This window comes from Branchiostoma floridae, chromosome 4, assembly GCF_000003815.2.
Source record: "Branchiostoma floridae strain S238N-H82 chromosome 4, Bfl_VNyyK, whole genome shotgun sequence".
NCBI classification, from domain to species: Eukaryota; Metazoa; Chordata; class Leptocardii; order Amphioxiformes; family Branchiostomatidae; genus Branchiostoma; species Branchiostoma floridae.
In genome coordinates, this window is record NC_049982.1 from 14697528 (window position 1) to 14721116 (window position 23589).

Consider the following 23589-nt stretch of genomic DNA (forward strand, 5'->3'; position numbering starts at 1 on the left):
GCTTATTTGGCCTATTTGACCTTGATTTCTCAAATGCGACTACTAAAGTCATTAATGGCAATTTCGTAAACCAAAATTTAGTATCGCATAGAAGGTTATAAATGACATGTTTCCCAAAGTCGATCCCAAGTGTAGGGCAGGGTGTGAATCATCCCTATCGTTCTCAAATCACTGCCAATTCTTAAATGTCATCCTTTGCTCCTCATGTTCTTCTGTTATCATGAAGTTTAGTCCACATCAGGGTCAGTGAACTTGTCTTCTGCCACAATCTCCTTCATCAATTCTACTCACCTTCTAACCCTGGCGCCTGTGTGACAGTATCTATCCATCAATCACCCCTATAATGGCACTAAGGCTGACATAACATTCCCATGTTTCAACATCATCGTTCACCCGGGGCTTTATAATGTCCGATAAGACGTTCCTGTGATGCTTTCGTTTTATCTTAATGTATAAAGTAAACAAAGGGAAATTACGAAAAGCAGATTCTGAAGTGATATTTGTTACAAAGATTTTACAATCCATAGACACTAAAAATATCTCAGCGGGAGAATATTAGTATTCCAACTTTGAACCACATAAGAAATACTCAAGACACTGGTACCGAATGCTTTGTTTATTCTTACTTTATTAACCTTTGTTATTTGGGGGAGCTTTGAACAAGTTTTAAAAATTTACAGGTAAACATTATCACATGAATTATTAGAATCATCGATCAAACTGGTGAGGACCCTGTACAAGATTTGAATAACAACAGAACCTTCTTGGCGAAGGTAATAACCCTGACGCTCCATGCGGTATCATATCATATATCCATACAGTTATTGCACGATAGAATTCCACTATATGTTTATTAAAAACAATGACTTTGACAAAGAAACTTTATAGGTAATATATCATTATGAATTAATGTAGAAAGAATGAAAGTCCCTATTCTGCTTTTCTTTTTGACACAGTTATGTGTAGATTCAAATTTTCCTTCTGATAACTCACTCAGGCACCGATGATTTTCTTTGCAATGTAGCCCTGTCAAAAAGAAAGAGAAAAAAGGTGTGTTAGACAAAACCTGATCGGATGTAAGGTTATGTTATAGCCTTTATAAATTAAGGTCTTACTCTTCACTCTGTTACAGTGGTGGTGAAAAGGGGGTGTATTTGTGGAGATGGACGGGAGGAGGAGGAGGAGGAGAAGAAATGAAAGGAGCTGAGAGGGACAGGAGGAGTTTGAGAGGATCAGGAAAAGAGAAAACAGGAGAGGGTACAAAAAGACGGAAGAAAGAGAGGAAAATATTAGTCTTACCGGCATGTTGTACATAAAGAGCAAAAGAATGGCTGCAATAAGAAGGATGATGAGGCCGCCAATGATGTACCACTTGTAGTTTCTCCAGATGATGATGCGGAGTGTGCGGAACGGACTGGTGAACCACAGGAAGGAGGTGGAGGGGCGGCTGCAAGACAACATAGATATTTGCTTTATTGAAAGCATAATTGACAAGAAGAGCTCAACTTGTAGCTGTATTGGGGAGTTTCACATTGATATCACACTGTCCTCACACAAACTGGCAACTAATTTGAGCAAACATTGATTTCAACGAATGATCATAACAATGATTGTAACTTACTTAGGCTTCTCCAGGGTTGGGTTCATGTTAGGGTCCTTCTGCCCTTTTCCAGCTTCTTTCTCCATCGCCTCATCCTCTGTCAGGATCTCCAGGGTCATCTCCACCTTGCCCTGTTACGTTGAAAGACTAGGTCACTTCTGTTTGCTTGTCACTTGTCCTGTCTATTATTCTTGTAAAGATAGGAACTGCTTGATCTGAACTATCAGATTTAGCCTTTAGCCCTACATACGTAATCATGTATACGTACATTGTCACATTACCCAACATTGTACATTGTGACATTACCCAATAGTACCTTTTTACACCCTGATGTCAATGTAAAACATAGTGTAAAGGGGGATCTATAAAGCTAGTACTGAGACAGTCCAATCAAACGGATGAGTAATGAGCAATGAGTTGTTTTTAAATTGAAAATAAGCTTCAAGTATTGTAACAAACCCTGAGCTCTCTTGTTCCTTCTGCAGCCATGAAAACCGGCCACCACCCCCGGCTGGTCTTCTGTCTGAAGAGGCAGACCGGCTGGGGCCTCTCACACAGCCCCAGGAACCCCAGAACACCCTCAGAATCCTCGTCTGGGTTCAGACTCGGCAGCTGGTGAAGGCCACACTTCTTGGCAGATGTGGCAGGCATAACCAGCTCGTTTAGGTCCAGTGTGACTTCACCTAAAGATTACAACATAATTTTAGTCCTGTTCTGAACTTCTGTCTGATCTAGATATAGACAATGTAACTTCCAAATAACCACTCAATATCTCTTACCTAGCCAGTCATCGAAGGAGAATTTGTCGTTGTCCCAGACCTGGATGTTTAGCTGCAGTGGCTTCTTAGCAACTGTCTTGTCCAGACTCCAGAAGTGTTCCTTCAGAAACAAAATACGTACAGCATGAATTACAGAATGAAGCAAATGTTAATCATTAATCCTCAGCTAAAGTGTGCTCAGAACAATTGAAAAATGGAACTCAGTAGCATAGAGATCTTTGATGTCATAATACGAGCGGGACAGGGCTTACCAGTTTGTTTCATGGAAACTACAACCAGTTACCTCATATAGTATGTGCTACATAGAAAAAAACTGTTACAATACGCATGCTGATTCACCAATGCAAATACAGAAAGGGCAATGGAATCTACCTTCTTGGCGATGTAAACCATCTTCTCTGCAGGCAGGTATTCAAATGGGAAGACAAACCGCCAGTTGAACATGCCAGTCCCATCCAGTGACCTGTCCAATAACAAAAATATAAAGATGTAAATATACAAAGAACTGTTAATCACATTTCTTCACTAAATTAGATTCTATGCTGAAGAATAAAAGACAGTAACTGATATAAAACATATGTACTGGAAATCTAGGAAAGTGAAAGAATCATATAAGTGTACATACCTGTAATGTATGTCAGTCTTCTGTTTGTCATCTTCCAGACCAGTAATCCACCTGGAAAGGGTATGAGAAAACAATTTTAACGTGTAAGATCAAAGACAGACTTTACTTACAATATAACCTTGGAACATGTTTCAGTTAAGTGATCAGTAGTTGCTCTATACAGCAACTATAGAAACACCAAAGATGATATGACTGACAGGTGACAAAATATCACGTACCCTTTGACGTAAATGTCACTCATCTGTTCTCCTGTGATTGACGTCTCATCCAGGTAAACATCAGCGGTGTTCCAAATGATAACCCGCAACTCATACCTGAGCAACAACATACAAAAGTCAATATCAGCTGATTCCACACTTTTCCCTCAAAGCCGAAGTTGTTTCAATGTCACATTCACCAATTGTGGAGGTTGTTGGCTTTAAAATGGGCCAGCACTTAATACAGAATTGAGCAACATCGTCGTCAGCTTACTTTTTAGCCAGACGAGGAGTAACATCCACTGGTGGTGGTGGCTGGCCCAGGTCCTTAGGGAAGATGTCCACCCACAACTGTAACCTTCCCTGAGTGGGTAGAATGATGTTAACATGGCATAATGTGCAATGCAAAAATCCAACTCTCTCTTGTTACTATTGCATCAATAACTAAAGTCGTCATCTTTCATCCATCCATTTATGGGCAGTGTTCATATAAGATATGAATAAGGAACGTATCATCTATGACGTATATGAAATATACATGACGTATCTGATACAGACCTGTTCCAGCCCTGGCTGCATCTTACTGTAGAGCGGTCGTGTTTCCACGTGTTCAGGCACCAGGTTCTGTTCCCGCAGTACATGTAAGGCAAGTCGCTGGTCTGCCGGACCGATATGCTTCGGTAGCTTCTTTTCATTTTCTGGTTATTACACAAAAGTGTAACATCAGTTAAACAATGTCATGTGTAAAGGTATATTCATTACAAATTGCCATATTCCAAACCTTTGGGGAAATGCGTGTTACTGTCCAGACCTACCAAAGGTTTCCAGTCTGTAGGTGTTGCCATTGAACTTAAGTTTGTTTGTTCCATCATACACAGGTTTGTCGATCCCGTCCCTTTCTGCCAGGCTTTCCAATATTGCCTTTGGCTCTTGAATGTCTCTCCACACATTTGGCCCGTCACTGTAAGAAACGTCAAATTTGGCAACACAGTAGGTTTAGTCGTCCACATCCTGCTTAATAATGTAAGAGTCACTAAACTCTCTAACGTTATATACATTGCCATTAACCATTTCATCTGTCATACGGACATTGCATTCAAAATCTGCGAAAGCAACTGCAATGCTGTGTGGATTTTCGCACAATTTAAAAACAAGGGTTACTTACATGGTATATGTCTGAGGTAGGCCGCAGGTCCCCCTGTGTTTAGTCAGCAGTCTGTTCTCCAGGTCAATGACCGTGGATCCAATGAGATCATCCCTGGAGATGAGATCCATGTCGTACACCCGGATCTCTAGATCCTTCTCAAGTGGGATCTGAGCAGACAGCTCAAAAAAGCTGAGATAACATATCGTGGGAGCAGAGGTCAATACAACTGATCAAGGCAAGCCATCTTGAGAAAATTACACTCGGTAACTCAATTTTATTTATCAAAATGCGCTGAAGTAGCCCTAGGCAAACAGATAACACCAGTAACCAGTAAACCACGTCACAAAATCAAAATCATAAGATATGTCATTAAAGTCAGTGAGTGATTGAAAGAAGAGACGAGCAATTACTTCAACAGTGAAAGAAAACACAAACCTCCCAAAAACTGGTTCCAACGTGTTTGGCACATAATTTTCACGATCAGACTTCTTGCTCTTGCCCAGTCTTAGCTCAAGGAACGGATCAGCCTGTGAAGATATATAGTTTTAGACACTGTAGAACATTGTACAATCGTGCTTATCTATCAAAATAATAAGTTGTTTTTTTTAATTGGACAATTTGTATGAGCAGGATGCTTACCAGACCGTTCATGTCTTGAGGCTGTAAGGTGAGGGCACGTATGACGTACACCCTGACCACACAGTCCACAGGGTCGGGGGCGGGATACCGGTCCAGAATCTTGGGAGGGAGAGGCGCGCGGGGATCAGCTGGTAAAGGGTACAAGCGGAACTTTGCCTGCAAAACACCAATGTTAACATCATTTCCAATTTGTTTCTAATTTGTTTTGTCAGTGCTAACCCTGTGCAATGTATTGATATGTGATGCCACATTCAAACGACAATTACTACAGTCAATAGCTAAACATTTGAGCAGTAACCACAACACAGTACTGTGGAAGGAACTGAACTAACTCCATTCATTCTGATCAGATTCTTGCTGTGTTTTCACACCTTGACTTCCCCCACAGACCCATCATCATCTTCGTCATCAGAGTCCCCTTTCTTCCCTCTCTCCAGGTGGAAGGTTGATGTGAAGTCCTCAAGGTAGTCAAACGTCTTTATCGTCTCAAGCGGATCGTCATACACCTGGTTGGGGCAAAAGTGGCATCTCAAATCACCCAGCAACTTAGAATAACAGGCAAGAATGCATTTTTTTCGTTTTTTATTGGAATAATGGGTCAGGTCAAACAGGCCTCTGTAAATGCAGAGGTTTTCTCCTTTCAGTAGATGACAATGTTTGCACTAACCTCCATGGTGTCGTACCCATGCTGTAGGTAGCTGCCTGCTTGTTGCTCGTCTCCGATAGAGGCGTAGAATTTGCACCACCAGTCTATATCCTCCTCCGTTGCCTCATCTGGTTGCTAGGAAATAAAAAGGAAGGTAGGAAGTTATGCTTAATGGGGAACATGCTATAGCAGTTAACATATAACGTTAGGATATACATTATGGATATTCATTACGACATAAGCGTAACATTTTGAGGCTTGCAAAAGGTAAGAGGGAGCCATTATAAAAATAGTGACTTACAACATAGTATAGTATAGTATAAAGCACACCCAGATAGGAATTAAAGAAACATACTTCTGAAGATTTGCTGCCACGTTTTGACCCTGGTGCTCCTTTGGATTTGTCACCAGGCACGATGGTATCAATGGGCATGATGAGACCACCAAGGAACTAGTGGGGCGAAGAGAAGACTTGACGATAAAGACCAACTTCTCAACATTCAGAGAGTAGAATATGCTAACTATCATCCTTACAGTATGATCTACATATTAATATCTACGTTCGAAGGAAAGCTGCCAGATGGATGAACATATCTTACAATCATAGTAAGAATCAAAATCCAGATATAGACATTCCCAACAGTAAGCATTTTCTACTCAAACATCTAACAAATTGAATCCCACGTTATTTTTGCTCATACGCCGCTATATATGGTCATACACAGATGATCTCCTAACAAATTTTCCTTGAGTGATATTATAACTTGTAAGTTCATAGCATTCACGGCATTCCGAAATACCTGTCGATATGGAATTTGTTATGTCATTACCTTTGACTTTCCAGCTAATTTTCCAAGCAAAGAGTCAGTTTCCTGAAACAGAATTGTCACAGAGTAATCCACAAATACACGATGCTTCCGTTTTGTATTGGATACATTGTAAAGCTTGTATCTGTAACGAAATAGAGATATTGGACGCAACATCATATGTCAAATGTCTTATGCCGTTAACATCTGTTGAACATGTAATGAAATAGTAACGACTGTTTTAAGGACCTGTTCTTTTGTCTCCTCTGATGGAGGTTCAATCTCCAGCACAGTGTGGCCCTCCTCTGGTGGCTGTCCGTCCGCTTCTACTTCCTCCTCCTCCTGCTGCTGCTGCTGTCCGTCTGGTGAAAAGACAAATGAGTAGTGTATGTTCTAGACAAAGCACTCAGATACTCTAAACCTCTGTCACTGGGATGTAGAATGTACTTGACACAGGAACAGTGTCAACAAGCGATAAAGGCAATGGACAACTCTGTTGCTAATCCTATCAAGAAACAAGGAATTAAAGATGGCTGGGATCAGGCTGCATATATGCCCATGTGAATCCCACATATCACCTGTCTGTTGCGTTGTGCGTTGATGTCTCAGCGTCTTTTATATGCAATCCTCTTAAAATGAGCAGGCCTTGTCAATAACATACAATATCAGGGAATCCATTAATGACTTTGAGATTTGCCCTATTTACAAACCCATACAGTAAAATTGTACTGCAAGACAATCCCAGACGATATTACTAGACAAAACATACGAATATATCAGATAGTTGATATTATATAACAGCACATACTGACCTTCCCCTTCCTCCGATCCAGTTTGCTGTTCAGGTTCAACAGAGAACGGTGCAAGGTTGGAGATCACGCATCTACCAACAACTGGTTTACGGCCAAACAGTCGGTGGTCACGAACTTTGATGGTCATTGGGGGCATGTACAGGTCTTCCCTAGGTAAGTACTGTGAACACATGGCAACAGAGTTATGACTAGAATGCTATATGCAATGTGCTTCTTGCCTGATACTCATAAAATATATGATAATTTTTAAAAATAACTTTCATGTTAATTACAATTATATAAATCGTCATTACTATCAATACTTTCATTGTGTTTTTGGTACTCATTTTTTCTGGCTTATGAAAACAATTATATATTTTCTGAATTTCTTTGAGAGTAGTGAAGGATAAAAAGCGTAAGGACTGAGTGGGACTGAGAATATTTGTCAGAAATTATGCTCACCACATCAAAGAAGATGGAAGGTTCGGGAAAGTTTGGGTTCTGCTCGACAGACTTGATGACAGGTGACTTCATGACGTTCCCACCGATTTCAAACTCACACTGTGGTGACGTCACGTTTCTCAGGTGGTACTTCTTCAGTTTACGGACACCCCAACACAGCACCTGTAGACAAGTAAATGTGAAACAAATTATAAACCATTCACATTTTCTTCCCATCTCGCATATTCAGGGCTTTCCATGCTCATCTTCAACATTCAACATTCAATGTCGTTTATGTATACTCACAAAAGATGATGAAAGTCCATCCACAGCATGCTGTCCTGCTCATAATAACCTTCCTTTGCAGATAAGTTGGGTTACAATGTGAAGTGGCATAACAAGCTATAGTTTTCGTTTCATCGCTGAAATGCCTCCAAAGTATATATAAATGCACTACAGATATGTTTTAACAAATTAAGATGTTTGGTCTTTAAAGCAACTGCAATAGGATGCTCCACTTCGGTCTTAAATGTTCGCAGAAGGCTGACTAGACATACCTCTATTCCTGTTCTCTGCATCTGCGGCCGGATGTCTGAAGGCACGTGGAACAGCGTCTCACTGTCCTCGTGCATGGGCGGGGGCGGTGGCAGCTGTCCGTCATCCTAATAACAAGTCAAGACATGACACCAATTATTCATTGAGTCATTCGTTCTTTGATATGATTTTATTACTGAAGGAAATATTTTCTGCCATATGTTGGCTGCACATACCTGTCGCACATTCGGTTGCATTTTTCAGGAAGAAAAATGTACTTAAGAGAGAATAGTTCATTAATCTACTCTTTCTCTCAAATACACGTGTACTCACCATGTACAGTTCGAAGGCAGCCAGTAGCTGGCCTGCATATGTTCCCTCCCGGGTGGTGATGGGATACCAGCCAAGACGGGGTTTCCGCGGGTCCCTCCCGCCACTTAACTTCACCATGGGCACGCTCGTGCTCCGGCCTATGTACTCAGGCTTTCCCTGGCAATTTGAAAATAAACAATTTCCTAATCTAAGAAGATTTGTATGTGAAGTTGTAAAATTCGAAGTCACAGCCATACAAAACACCTCTTCTCATGTTAAAAGCCATTTACCATTTGTCATATTGTAGAGGAACCATCCAAACCCAAGTCATACATCACATATTCGTCATGAACTACTGTAGACACCATTGATGTTAGTTATGTGTGAATGACGTTCGTGACTGACCATTGCATCATAATCTAACACCGATGTGAAGATGATGGGTGGATCCTCGGCCAGCTTGTCGGGGTCTGCGTGGATCCGGATGTTGTCGATGATGAGAGTCTGGTCCCAGGTGGGGTTGAGGGTGTATCTCTTGATCTCCGTCAGAGCAGTGTGGTTCAGGAAACACACTCGACAGAACGGGTCTGTCAGACAAAGTATGTTAGACTGTAGGCATAGCCAAATTTCTGACTGTGAGGACTGACATCTCTTACTGAAAAGGTATCTTGCTGATTTAAAAGACCAAGCATATACACTGGTCATGGCCTTAGGTTATAGTCACTTGCCCAGTGTTTGTATATTATCATATCTGTGCAAGTGATTTAGATACGTTACAAGTTTAGTTAGTTTCTTTTACTGCTTACAGTCAACATTGAAATCTACTTACCGCAGGAAACATCTTTGTTGCCGCCGCCTCCCAGGAGGTCACCTGTTATGGAGAACAGGGAATGGATGGTCAAGATACATGAATTGCACTTGTAAAACAATCTCGCATCAATAGGAAATTAGATACCTGTGTGGTGACCAGCTATTTGGCATAGACGATGCAAAGTCCCCGTTACAGTATTCACCTGTTTCTGTTAGGACCTTGGGTATCTACACCTGATTGCTTCCCAACAAACGGTTAAAGACAGTATATCTAAGAGACCCTAAGAGAATTGACTACAAGGCTGAAAGTCGCACCAAGAATCAAACGGAAATCACCCAGAGGTGATTTACCTGCCACAGTTTCCTCATCCATCACAGGGAGGTCTCTTCCCTGGTACAGGTAACATCTCAACTGGTACACATGGTGCTCTGGATACATGGGACACATTGGCTTTTATGGAACATTAACAATAAAGTGCTATACAAATAACTTTGTTGTATGCCAGGTCGTTTGAATGAACATATTTGAAGAACTTTGGTTTTAGATGATTAATCTATAACTCCCTGCTTTGAGTCTTCCCTGACACTGTATCCTACTGCGTCGTTTCTCTATTTCCAGGTCGGCAGATAAGAATGTGGCAACAAGCAACTATCAGTGAGCCCGCTATGTAATTAGACAACATTTTGCTTGTTTGTCACGCAGATTTAAGGTGACGGGTTCTTACCATGTAGAACTTTGAACCATGCAAAAATCTAAAACATTGAGAGACTATCTAGAGATACTTACTTTCATAACTGAGCATGACACGTGGTGCGTACATTGCCCCCATTTTATTTTTGTCCTCCTTTCCTTCAGATTTCTGAAATATTCATCAAAAACATTTTTCAGGCATAGACCGTTTCAAGTCCGAAATATCAAGCACTTTGGTGATACGTGACATGTTTGACAAAACATCACATCCTAATGAATTACCAAAGAAGCTCTCACAAACAACTCAATCATGCAATGAATTAGTTGATACAAATGTACCATAGCTGTGGCTCCCAATGTCAGGAAGGCACCCTCTGTCTCCTCCTCGGGAACCATCTTGCGGTGCCATCGCCTGTGGCGGACCATGTCTGCGAAACCCTGCTCCGCTTCAAACCGGGATGACCAAGTCGTGGCGTACATCCAGCCACCCCCCTTCATCAGTTCCTCCTGTCGTGGACATTCGTGAATGTCAGTACACAAATCAAAATGCGATGTAGACATCCACCAGGACAGCCGTACAAGGTACTTACAAGTTAGTATGTCTGGAAGATCGTTGTTCAACACATTGTGCTGTTTAAACACCTGTTGTGCAAAAGAGTGATGATTCAAATAAAAAATATGGAAAAATCTAACTCTTTTAGAAAAGGTGACAATAAAAACTATGATTATGTCATATAGCGTGCTTCATGACATGTCGTCCCCCAAAACGTTTATTGTTAATTTGTTAACTAAAATCTATACTTTTTTGGTTTGAGAAAAGGGATAGAATTAGAAGATTGGTCCTTAATACAACAAATTACGAAAAAGGTGGTCTAAAAATGTTAAACATTAGAACACAACCTAATTTTAGACATTATAATACAATCCATGCTAGTGTGGTTAAAGATCTATATCTGATGCGCAGCACCATACCATTGAAAAACCATACCACGTGTTTACCTGAGTCTTGAGAGTGATTTGTTTCTTAACCTGAAAATGCATTTTTTTAAAGAGGTAAAAACTCTCAAAAATGGAACCTATTTGAATTTTAAAATAATTTGTACATCTAGTTTTGTCATAAGTCATCTGGGGAAGACAAAGAACGCTTCATTGCACTATAAAATTGATAGATTAGATAATCATGTATGTAGAATGAAATTCATGCTTGCATGTATATTTTGCATATACGTGGATAATGTTCATGGACAGGGCATGAAAGCACGTTTGTCCACACTCTTGCCCTTACTCCTTTTTCTGGAGTTCAGGATCATACACCAAACTTCGGAAATATTTCCAATGACTCACTTTCTTGCTGTCAGCCTCTGCAATTCTCTCTCGCTTCCTGATCCAGCGTTTCCTGCGGCACAGGTGGAACTGTTTCTCCACACCTGTCCACGCACTTGTGAACAACTCCACGCTGTACTCCCAGCCTGGAAACATACATTCACAATTAACGAGCCTGGCCAATTAAATTGTCTTAACAGAGGGACGACGGAATAATATGTAAAGTGACTACGAAGAACTGTGGGTACTGTAGATATAGTAGCCATCCGTACAGAATAAGTCTCAATAACAATATTTACGCCTTTCATCAACTCACCCTCTTCGTCGACTGCCCTGTTCAAGTCCGCCTCCCAGTCCGATGACCACTCCCAGCCCTCGGCACAGGCGACCTGATCCTTACGGCCGGCAGGCTTGTTGCTACTGTCTGTCCAATGCTTCGCTTCGTCCTTGTTCTTCTCCCATGACCGCCCCGGGCCCTGTCGGACCTCATGTTCATACACCTCTTCAACAAAGTTTTTGAACCCTGCATCTTTTCCCAGGAACATGCTGTCAGAGAAAACAAATGTCACCATGACGTTTATAATGAAAACATTACTATCACGGACACATGGTCGTATGTGTTGCGAGTCAGATATATCAAAAGTGTAAAGCAACAATTGTTTCACTGCAACAAAAATACAACACCTTCCAGCTCACCTTGGGTCGGGGTCTACAAACCAGGGCCCGGCCCACTTCCAGCCCTCCGCAGGAACGAAGTTGTCCTTAGGCAGAGGTACAAGCCCTGCTACATCAGACCATGGCGGTCGGTCGTCACCATGGCAATCCTCCCAGCCGTGAATAAGGCCCTGGTGCTGCAAAGCAATCATCAACTCCTCATCAGGACTACGTGGGGTTTCTGTACCTTAGCCATGAGGTCAGAAATCGGACAGGCCAAGAACTCATGTTACACTGTTCTTGAGTAAGGAGCGATAGAACTCTGCAGGTTTTTACACGTGCAAAAAGCATAGACCTCTAAAGTATGGGTTTCAGAGCTGCATGAGTAAGCATTGAATTGCACTGTCCATTCTTATCTTAATTCTGATGCAATTTCTAATTCGTAAAGAATTTCTAAGACCAGGGATGCAATTATAAAAAGTACCTGATTCTGGTACGTCTCTGCGTACACGTTGATGACACCCTCTGCACCCTGCCGTGTGAACTGGTGTGCCTGACGCTGCAGCCCAAACCACAGGTTCAGACGCAGCTGGCACGGCAACCTCTTCTTATCCTTCTTCTCCATGTACTAAATCAAATAAAGGCGTGAATTCATGTTTAAGAAAAAAAGGTTGTCAATAAGAAAAAGATAGCAGTAAAATGTAAGCGGTTATAAGCCTAAAGCCTCACCTTCATGACAATTGTCTGATTTTTCCCACAGAACTTTCCCCTGTGGTCAGGGTTGGGAGAGAACAGAACCTCGTGTGCAGGGATGCGGTAGTACGCAATCTTCTTCTTCTCCCCACCAATCATCCAGATCATGATGTCTGGCATGCTGCTGGGTGGCTGCGGAAGCCAAATATAACAGCGCACTCATATGAGGGTCCTACTTATATTTCATTCAGATGAGCCCATGCCACCACTGAGGTATGGCATAAAAAAGAAAGCCATACATTGTAAATTGCACATGTGACGCATTCTCTAATTGGCTTCTCTTCTTCAATGAAAAGCAATGGTTAACACTACCCTGATAGAATATGAACAGAGTGTGGCCTCCACAGTTGGGTTTATATAACCAATTCAATTGCTTTTTACTTCTAAAATGTGCATTTTCCTTCTAAAAGGTATTGACCAAGTTACTTGAGGAAATATAGTTCTATACGTAAAGACATTCTGGGTCATTTTCATGATAAAGATCTTCACAAATAGGCATTCATGCATTCCTGTTTCATATATATTAGCAGAAAGATTTCAGAACTGACCCCTCTTGCTAGATTCTTCAGCATTCCGACATATCCTTCCGCTTTGCTGACGACTGTCTCCACATCGATGGGTGCCTCCTCCTGACCCCTCAGTATCGAGGCGTCCTCCACAATCTTCCTCAGCTCCACCCTCCGAACCACAGCTATGCTGTTGTCCATCTCAGTTGCTGCTTGGTTCTCAAACGGAGCAGGCAATGGTTTCCTTGAAAAGTCCATATAAAAGACTGTCACACTTCTCCGGTTTGCTTAGAGGCCACTAATACATACACATAATGTAACAGTTTGTTATTAACGTGCGCAGAAAATAGTCTAATAGTAAGATACTAATTATCGTGTTATAAAGATGATCATAGTAAAAATTTACATACTTGCAGTTCAGAATGACAGCATCCAGGAGTGCAGTTGCCAAGGTAACAAGTACTTCATGTGACGCCTTTGCGCGTTGACACACAGCGATTCTGTTTAGGTGACGATTCTGAAAAAAATTAAGTTTTTGTTGTTCAAGTAGGAATAATTCTAAAATAAGAAAATTCGAAGGTCGCAGACACCACAACATATCTTTACAGATCTAACTTAAAAACGAAAGCTCCACATCTTAAGCAAGTGGTGTATGGTTTGCAGTTTCCCATTTTGTGTTTAAATCCAGATAACGAGAAGCTGAGGCCTACTATTGTGTCTATGATGCTGTTGAGCTGATTGTAGGCCTGGACTCTGAAGCGAATATCCTCAATACTACACAGCAGTGTCAGCACAGGCTTCTTCTTTCCCCAGGGGAGGTAGTAATAATAGGTACCGTCAAACGCTGCGTTCGTGGGCTGCAGAAATATCAAAAGAAAGAAACAGTGAAAAGAAATCATGAATGTACATCCATGAACAAGTTTGATCAATCGATACGCGCCCAGGTATACGACAAACTGCGATCTCACCCCCCAGCTCCGCACCGCACGCTACTGAAGGGTACGTTACGCATCTGCATGTGGCATCTAACAGAACTCACCTGTGTTGCAGATGAAGAAGGTGGTGTGGAAGCGTCTTGAACATCTCCAAAGTTTCCCACGGAGACTTCGAAGGTTATGGGCCCATCTGTGTCCTTTTCCCTCATCCTCGTGGCAGAGAGCATGAACATGGCCAGACGAAACCGACGCCGTCTCATAAATTTCTGCAGGGAATTGATGTCGTATGTTTATGTTTAGATTTTAAACAAATTACTATTCCGTCCATTTTACTATAACTATTTTCTCCGTGTTGGAAACTCCTTTTTTTATTATCCTAGCCTGTATTGTATGTATCATCTGGACGGTCTGTGAATTCCAAAATTAAGATATGATATGAAAACATCGCCAAGTTTTGTTTTGTACATCAACTGCAGGGAGGTCCTCTTCCTGGATGTCGAGGACTTCTGTTCCATCCTCCGGCTGCTCTCCCATAGTGGTGCTCAGCTGCATCAGCACACGGCCTCTGTAAGCCACGCCCTCGCCCTGAAAATAGAAATGAAATACACAAATTTATTCACGTGCATCGGCAAACATTCAACAAATGGATATCCCTGGCCTATTTCTACCCTGTGTTTGTGGTATTGCTTTTTATCAGGTACTGACATCAACTGATTGCAAACAATCGAAAATTAAATACCTTGCCCTTGTTAAGCTCATCATACCCATCAGGTAGTGCGCTGAATTCTCGGGGTCCACCATAGAAGTTGATGAAGGCTGGACCCATAGTGGGAAGGAAACCTAGGGAGAACATGCATTTTCACAATTTCAACACATCTAGTAGTGATATAGACCTGATATGCACTAATGAAAACGTAACTACAGTATGCGTAGTTTAAGCTGCTGTGGCAGTATGTTCTCACCATGAGCGCCTGCTGGCCATGATACATCGGCGACATCCAGAAACACAGTAGCTATGGTGTCATCTTTGCCAAACCGGTCCCTGGGGAGGGGAGGGAAATTGTCATCATTATCATGAATATCATTAATGGTAACCTAATACAATCTGGTAAAGTCTTCAAACAAATCATATCAGGTATACGGTACTAATCTATCAAGAATCTAGCTTACCAGTCCTTGAGTGTCAGCTTGATTTTGGTACACATAGACGGGAACTGGGAATGAGTGAAAAGAAATCAGGTGAGTCACCGTAGACATTCGGAATATTTGGTTGTAAAATATCAAGAAATAATGAAATCTGCTCGTGGTGTTGCACAGAACTTTTGCAAATCGAAATCAGTCATAAAGACTTTCCAGTTTGTTCATGAGTAGAATGCAAACATCTCACTTGAAATGCAATCTTGAGTTCTTCATTCCATTCTGGGCAGTTTGTCTTGTATAGAGTTTTTGTTTTCACCTGAAACACGGAGAATAAATCATGTTCAGATCAAACAATAAGCATGATATACTCTCATCAACTGGCAGTACAAATGAAAAAGTTGATTAAACAGTTTTCAAAACATGTTTGCCATTCCAAATGAAAAGTTAGTAAGCAGAAGGCAGTACATTCAAAATATCACCTTTTTGCCGGCAAATTCCAATTGTAAGTACGGATCCACAAGCTTTTTGGATTCAGTGCCTGCTCCAAACAAGTTCTTGATGCCTTCCAAAGCCGCACTGTCCACTGCAGGAGAAAAGTAATTATCAGTATGCGCCACACTATACTTGAAACACTATATCAGAAACAAACGCATTATTCACATAAGTCTGTTATCCGGGAAGGTCTATTTGACTGCGTGTGAGAGGCTCATTAATTGCGAGGCGGGTGTTCAGCACCAAGGACAGGCCTGTTTGACTGTGTGTTTAAATGGAGCTCAGCACTGAGACAGGAATGTTTGACGGTGTGTTTGGATGGTGTTCTTGACCAGGGTCAGGAATTTTTGATCATGTGTTTGGATGGTATTCAACACAATAGACGGGGATGTTTGACGGTGTGTTTAGATGGTGTTCAGCACCAAGGGCAGAACTCTTGAACGTGTCTTTGGATGTTCAACGTAGTAAGCAATGTGTCCCATTCTGAAGCCAACAAACGTAAAGGTGGTCCAGATTTTACTGCATTTCTAAATGTCATTGATATTGTATATCGCTCAGGACATGCTACATGTGGCTGGTAGTATTGGAACCATTTGTTTCCGTGCAACAGAATTTTCTGTTTAAGCATTTCTTACTCTGTGGAATGTCCTCAGCCTGGAAGACCTTCAGCGAGAGAGTGGCGGGACGGAGCTGCACACCAGCTGGACGTAGGAGGTTCCTGTAGTGGGCAAGTGCCGTCAATATTATGTTGCTTTGGTAATAGGACTAATATTGACTAAAAGGCTACAGAAATTAGAAAAAAGAAATTCTATCAAGGGTACAAGAAGTGATCTGATTCTGTACTCACGATTCCACATCATCATCACCCTCTGTTCCTTTCCCAGATTGCTGTGGAAGTCAAAACAAAAGACGACAGGGTGAGACAGAAGACCACATAATCTTCGTAATGGATGATATACACAGGGGCAAGATGCCTCGACCCTTATAAACAATGTGTATTCATACATGGCAACACTGAAGCATTGTGAATGCGGGACTTCAAATCGATTTTCCTATTTCTCAAGTTTTTTTAAAGCTTTATCTTGTATGATTTTCAACCCCTTTTGGATTTCAATCATAAAACATGACCTGCGAAAGAGGCAAAAGCAGATGTGTTGACTGTAGTAACAGTGTGTGCAACAGGCAGCAGACAGCATGATTCTCTGGCTCACCTGGCTCCTTGGAAGCATGAAGCAATGTTAGGCAAAAGTTTCGACAAGGCAAAACAAAATCATATGTCACTAAGCTTTTACCAAACCCTGCACACATGCGTACAAAGCTCCATGCAGTTCTCCAGCTGTAGTTCATACAAGCTACAGATACACTACATACCTCAGAGTCACTGGTCTTCTTGGAAGAATGAACATATAATGAAAGAAGGTAGAAGGAGGATGTGAATTCTAGATACTAACGTTACAGAAAATAAAGTTCTACAGTACACTAAAGTACACTACTAGTGTTAGTTCTAAACTACAGAACTATAGTTCGACACTACACTACGAATGAATAAATGATGTTAATTAATGTAAGGGTACTGAAAAACAGGATAGATACTGACTTATCATTAGTTTTTATGAGGAAAACATATGAGACCATCAGACGTAAGGTGGTAAAGAAGGGTGACTCAGGCATTTTTTTTTCAAAATAAAATTAGACTTGACTCTACTAATTTGAAAGAAGGCATTTTCAGAAATGTAAGACATAAAACAACCAATACGCATCATATTGTGTAATCAGATCTTAGGATATCAAATTCCTTTTCTACGCGTAGCCACATGAGACAGGAGCTTCACTTACAGGAGCGTCATCGCCGGGCCCAAGGACAATCATCGTGACCTTGAGATAACCTTTGGCCCCTCCGGTCGGATCCTCGGGGTTACTGAGCAGCAACCATTTTCTCACAAAACTGTGGCCTGTGGGTTAAACCACATTCAACATTGGGGGATGCTTTTTGTAAAAAAAACCACATCTGGTTCTACTCTGGTTGTACTACTGTGAATACACTTGCAACATAATGTGTGCAATGTTTAAATAAGTTGAGAAATATTGTTTTTTTTTCGCTAAAAGACAACTGGAAGAATTACATACCTTCTTGAATATAAACAACTCCGATAGGTATCTGAAATACAATGAAACATTGTCCCAATAAATAAAAAAAGGCTAAACAGGCTGTATAAAGGCACAAATTGCATCTATAATGTGGAAAGTTATATCTCGCCTATATCTCGGGCAGGGTTCAAGTTCCTACCCATCCATTGAACAGTTTTGTCTTACCATGACATCTGTCACTCCTTATTACTTACCTTAAACGTGCCGATCAATGAGTTACTTCGAAATCTCTTTGCATTGGAAACCTGCAAAAGGGAACAAAATGAGTGATGTAAGGGGGGCCTTCAGAACCTAAATTTGTGCAAAATATCATAGCAATTCTTACAATGGACACCTGATAACGGAGCATCGCTTCACAATTAGCGGCAATACTTACATGACAAAAAATTGTTTCAAATTCCCACCTCAAATTCAATCCAGTCTGTGAATAGTTCCGCAGGAGACTCATTGAAGTTGAAGAAAAATAACTGCAAAGTGAAGACATAACAATGACTTGGTGTGTAGTCAACATTTCGTTAAGCAAATGCAGGACTCTTATTGCATTTAGACAATTAACATTTTCTGGATACACAATGGTTGCATGCGCGTATAAGATGGTGACAATTTAAAAAAAAATACTGGACAGGCGTTCTCTTACAAGAGAATTTGCTTTATTTCCACACAAAATCAAAAGATAGAAACGTCGTCAAAAGGACTGACCTGGTCGAAGTAGGGGCTTGATGTGTGTTTTGCTGCTCGTGTCTGCTTGATCTGGTTGCTGACTGCGACCTTCACCACAGGTGAAACATCACTGCCCTCAATCTGACGGCCCTCAATGACCCGGATACGGACCTGTGGAGGGGATTCGTTAATCAGATTATAGTTCTTGTGTTTGATTTGAGCGTACTGTTATCTATTGGTGATAATTCTTGGACTCTCATTCCCAAAGTAAACAAAGAAAACTAATCTGCTAAAAAATGGTCAATTGTAAAAGTCACACAGTCAAATCAAAAACAACAGTATTGTAACCAAACGTAAATCCAAAGTCTGCATGAGCTGTAGTTCGTTATGATTTCACTAGAGGGCAGTTTGTCCAGGTACTCCTTTCAGCCTATTTCTTTGTGAACTTATTAATACAGAACTGTAGTGCCTGGGTAGCAACATAAGCTTGGCTTGATCTGGCCTCATAGACAGAAATCTAAAAAATATATAATACAAATGGACAAAAACAGCATTCATCATGATTGATTACCTACCTGGAAATCTTCCGGTGAAGTTGATAAGTTTTGGGGTAAACTGCTCAATGTTAACCTGGAACAGACATAAGAATACGTCAGTGGTCATAGTGGTGGCAACAAGAGTTCTGACAACAGATGTGCTGGAAACAACCAAAATGGATGCTGGAATCAGATATTCTTCACAGACATTTCATCAAGATTACCAGAATCACAATCACTATTGAGGTGTAACAGGTCAGGACACCCGTTTTCCCCAGGTAAAGCTAAAGGTCTTCAGCTTACCCTGCGACTCCTCCCCCGTCCGGAAGACCTGGTCGTCCCGGAGTTCCTGTTCCTGGAGCGAAATTATGTCAACTTTCACAACAGAACAGTACAACTTGGCTTCATTTTTGAATCTACCATTTTTGAATCTACTTTATGACTGTGTTATAACGTTTGAAAATGACTTTATTACCTGGTGGTGGCGGTGTGTAGTCTATCTTTAGTTTAATCGTTTGCTGAAATGTACGAAGAAGAACATGAGTTAAAACATGCAAGATTCCTTGTGAATTCCTAGAAGACGTAACTTCTCTAATATTTACCATTATTCAATGTGAGAATATCAGACACTCTGCATGTGGCTAATGCCATATGAACCCACCTGAGTTGGTTGACGGCTGCCATCTTTCAGTTTGAGGTCAACTTGGCACGAGCGGTTAGGTCCAGTGGCCACATTTCTCAGTGGCACATCACACTGACCGAGCAGTCTAGAATAAAGAAGTGTGAAAAAGTGCATGTTTTAAAGTACACATAGGAGAAAGGTTAGCACGTTCGCTCCCACCACACAAACTTGCCTTCGTGTGTGTATGTGTGAGTGTATGTGTGTGTGTGTGTGTGTGTGTGTGTGTGTGTGTGTGTGTGAAAGAGAGATGGAAAAACCTCCTATTGACAGGCAGTACAGGAATGCCCTTGAATCAAGAAACAATCAAAGCGTTGGCACGTGTCTCACTGTCCCTACCGCTAGTAATGAGTAAGCCATGACGTGTCTCACTGTCCCTACCGCTAGTACTGAGTAAGCCATGACGTGTCTCACTGTCCCTACCGCTAGTACTGAGTAAGCCATGACGTGTCTCACTGTCCCTACCGCTAGTACTGAGTAAGCCATGACGTGTCTCACTGTCCCTACCGCTAGTACTGATTAAGCCATGACGTGTCTCACTGTCCCTACCGCTAGTACTGAGTAAGCCATGACGTGTCTCACTGTCCCTACCGCTAGTACTGAGTAAGCCATGACGTGTCTCACCTGTCCCTACCGCTAGTACTGAGTAAGCCATGACGTGTCTCACCTGTCCCTACGGCTAGTGCTGAGTAAGCCATGACGTGTCTCACTGTCCCTACCGCTAGTACTGAGTAAGCCATGACGTGCCTCACTGTCCCTACCGCTAGTACTGAGTAAGCCATGACGTGTCTCACTGTCCCTACCGCTAGTACTGATTAAGCCATGACGTGTCTCACTGTCCCTACCGCTAGTACTGAGTAAGCCATGACGTGTCTCACTGTCCCTACCGCTAGTACTGAGTAAGCCATGACGTGTCTCACTGTCCCTACCGCTAGTACTGAGTAAGCCATGACGTGTCTCACCTGTCCCTACCGCTAGTACTGAGTAAGCCATGACGTGTCTCACCTGTCCCTACGGCTAGTGCTGAGTAAGCCATGACGTGTCTTACCTGTCCCTACCGATCACCTCGTGGTCCTTCACGGTGATCTTGAGAAGTTCTTTGGCAGTAACTGCTTGGCCATGGAGTTGAAAGGTCAGGGTCTGTCATACGTCACATAACGAAAAAGAATGGTTAAGGTATGACAGCAAACACGGCATTTCAATTGATCTTTTGGTGAGATAACACATCTGCATGTTATTTACATAACATATTAACTTGTGTAATGCAAAAATATAGATTTAACTTCTTGTTACACTTAAGCTTCTTGCAGGTCATCGTTTTGCAGCTATTCTGTTTTCCAATTCTATGACGAACTTCGCCCTTACACTTTCTACGCATGCATTTGTTACGACCTAAACTTTACTGCATGGCATCATAACTAGTGCCCTTGGTGCCCTTGAAATGAAAGTGCGTCCTGGGCATGCATCATGTCTGTAAAAAAAGAGAGAAACAATAAGGGGGAACATACCTTATTCCATTTTGGATTTAGGTCATTGCTAATCACATCGGTTTGTTGTTCTTCACCTGAAAAACACAAGAAATAAATATTTCAGACAGTTGACCAACTTTTGTACTACAATAGCAAATGATAAGCACACCGATATCGACGATTTGTCTGCATCGTAGCTCTACGTGGGATCCTTCAATGATATTTTTCCGATATCCTTGCAAATCCTTTCAGAATCCCGATTCATCTACAGCAAGCGAAAAACGAGCGTTAACAATAATGAAATGTGTTGACTATGGATAATTTTACAACGACGTTGGTGATAGTAAGAATAAATAATTATCCACCTTTCAGTGTGTGTTTTACCGGGCCGTTTGCGTGTTATTTATTCTCCATTGGTTGGTGGGAACATTGTTGCCTTTTCGACATACGTCCTGTTTTCTTTTCCCGTGTAGAGTGCGAAAAACGGGGCGGGCATGTGACTAAAAGGCCACAATCTTCCCCATCAACCTCTGCTTGGAGGGTGTGTGATACGAGCGAACACCGAATGGATGCCAGCTTACCCATGCGCGTTATACACCCTGAGGGGAAACGTGAGGCCGCTACGACAGCTCAGTTCAACACCCATACTGATTTCTAATGGCGTCTCGTCACATCATACATGACTTCTAAGGTTCGATAGTACTCAGAAGATGGCTACTATTAAACCGTATTGCATTAGATATCAAATACAAGAAAACAGTTCTTTGACCTGACCCATATAGTAATATTTCATTTGAATTCCTAAGCTGTAAATCGAGATAAAAGGTGCCAAAACAAATTATCTGGCCTCTACGTAGTAAGAAAAAAGAGACATGATTTATATCGTTCTGTTAAAAAAATCTCTCTCTATATATATATATGTATGTATAGTTGAAATATTTTTATTTTCGTGGTATTTTCCGTCAGCTTAACACCAGATAACTACCTTTTCTCCAGTCCCGTATAGAGTTCAATGCGCCCTAGGCGCTCGCTCCAACAACACGCCCCCTGTAAGAAGTCGATTTCAATCGCTTTTTATGAGGTGTTGTTCTTGATTTTTCTGCCCTTACATACATATGTGGATCAATTATCACTTGTTCGTATCAACACTGGCCATGGAAGTGACGTATAGTGACATTAGTCTCGGCCTTGTTCACAATCTATTCCAGAAGGGTCTCTCAAGGTCACTCCGTTTTAACGATCCACATATGACTGACAGATCCATTGTTCTCTCACAAGCCTGCAACTTCTGTGAAATAATCGCACATCTCGACTCTTAAATCCGTACTAAAAGCCTACTTAGCACAATGATACATTTCTTTATAACAATGCCGTCCTTATTTCACACTAGCCGTGTACAGAGTAGTTTTATCAACTTTATTAGTGTATCGATATCATTCATGATCAGTGGGTGAAATGACCTTTCGCTCTAACATGTCGGCTTCACAAGCACGCTTTACTTAGCACTATTTGGATGCCTGTTTTACGTAAAACTATCAAACAGAAGCCTTCCTGTGTACGAGTTCGGTGAGTTTTGTCCCAGGGGAGACGAAGGACTCGTCAACATTCCTAATTCTGGGACGATTACATGTATAAATTAGTTATCTCACCCTCATGTGGTGCGCTCGTTTGAGACAGATCTACATTCTGCAAGCTGTTTTCATGTGTTAAACCTGAAAACCGTTATGAATTTTCTACAGCTGTTGCGACTATCTCTACTTGTCCCTTTCCCGCTCAGTATGGTGAGAACAAATGATATATCACCAACGAAACGGCTTAGGTTTGCGCGAAATGGACCACGGAACACTAAAAAACGCCTTAGGATGTGTTATCAGTTAATTTTGCTAGATGCTCCTCTGCACTAACACTCGTAAATACCTAGTATTTACACGCTACAAACGACATATGTCCATACCTTTGTACTCCACGATACAGTAGGGGTCACTCTTCCCAATCCTCTCGAGGTTGATCAAGTTTTTGGCGGACTGCACCACCACCTCGAGCCCCGGCGTACCCCCGCCCTCCGCCATGATTGCGGTAGCCTCCAGAGCGGCAGAATACTCGTCAGACCACATACCTTATTGGTTGTGTTGGCCTCGGGTTATATATGTGTATCTAGCGCAGAACCGGTACGGTATAAACCTGAGGAAAACTTCTGTCCTAAACCTGTGGTAGGTCAGAAACTCATATCACACACCAGGTTGTACTTCCCGCTCTTTGGAAAATTGTGGTGATTG

At 41.7% G+C, this 23589-nt stretch overlaps 1 protein-coding gene across 2 annotated transcripts; it reads right to left on the reverse strand.

Moving 5' to 3' along the window:
- Positions 1–608: 608 nt before the first annotated feature.
- Positions 609–23385, reverse strand: LOC118414449 (myoferlin-like). 2 transcript variants are annotated; one of them, XM_035818487.1, is made up of 58 exons: positions 23268–23385; positions 21353–21408; positions 20893–20984; positions 19827–19932; positions 19641–19683; positions 19469–19520; positions 19205–19259; positions 18669–18800; positions 18374–18436; positions 18164–18214; positions 17949–17979; positions 17658–17773; positions 16669–16709; positions 16457–16539; positions 15809–15912; positions 15577–15645; positions 15360–15403; positions 15152–15231; positions 14929–15029; positions 14655–14774; positions 14294–14455; positions 13965–14111; positions 13665–13771; positions 13297–13498; positions 12725–12880; positions 12480–12623; positions 12038–12192; positions 11658–11887; positions 11363–11487; positions 11018–11047; positions 10358–10525; positions 10115–10187; positions 9679–9756; positions 9347–9388; positions 8923–9104; positions 8539–8694; positions 8229–8333; positions 7693–7854; positions 7252–7411; positions 6689–6801; positions 6464–6505; positions 5989–6084; positions 5655–5768; positions 5359–5493; positions 4988–5143; positions 4784–4875; positions 4367–4537; positions 4017–4162; positions 3760–3899; positions 3476–3564; positions 3223–3318; positions 3005–3055; positions 2752–2842; positions 2380–2479; positions 2060–2283; positions 1622–1731; positions 1300–1447; positions 609–1026 (listed from the first exon to the last, which is right to left on the reverse strand). In XM_035818487.1, exons 1-58 carry the CDS (start codon positions 23380–23382, stop codon positions 994–996), a joined length of 6285 nt encoding a protein of 2094 aa, XP_035674380.1. In that variant the 5' UTR covers positions 23383–23385; the 3' UTR covers positions 609–993. The 2 variants fall into 2 exon arrangements, with proteins under 2 accessions (XP_035674380.1, XP_035674381.1); XM_035818488.1 differs by lacking the exon at positions 11018–11047.
- Between the last annotated feature and the right edge of the window lie 204 nt (positions 23386–23589).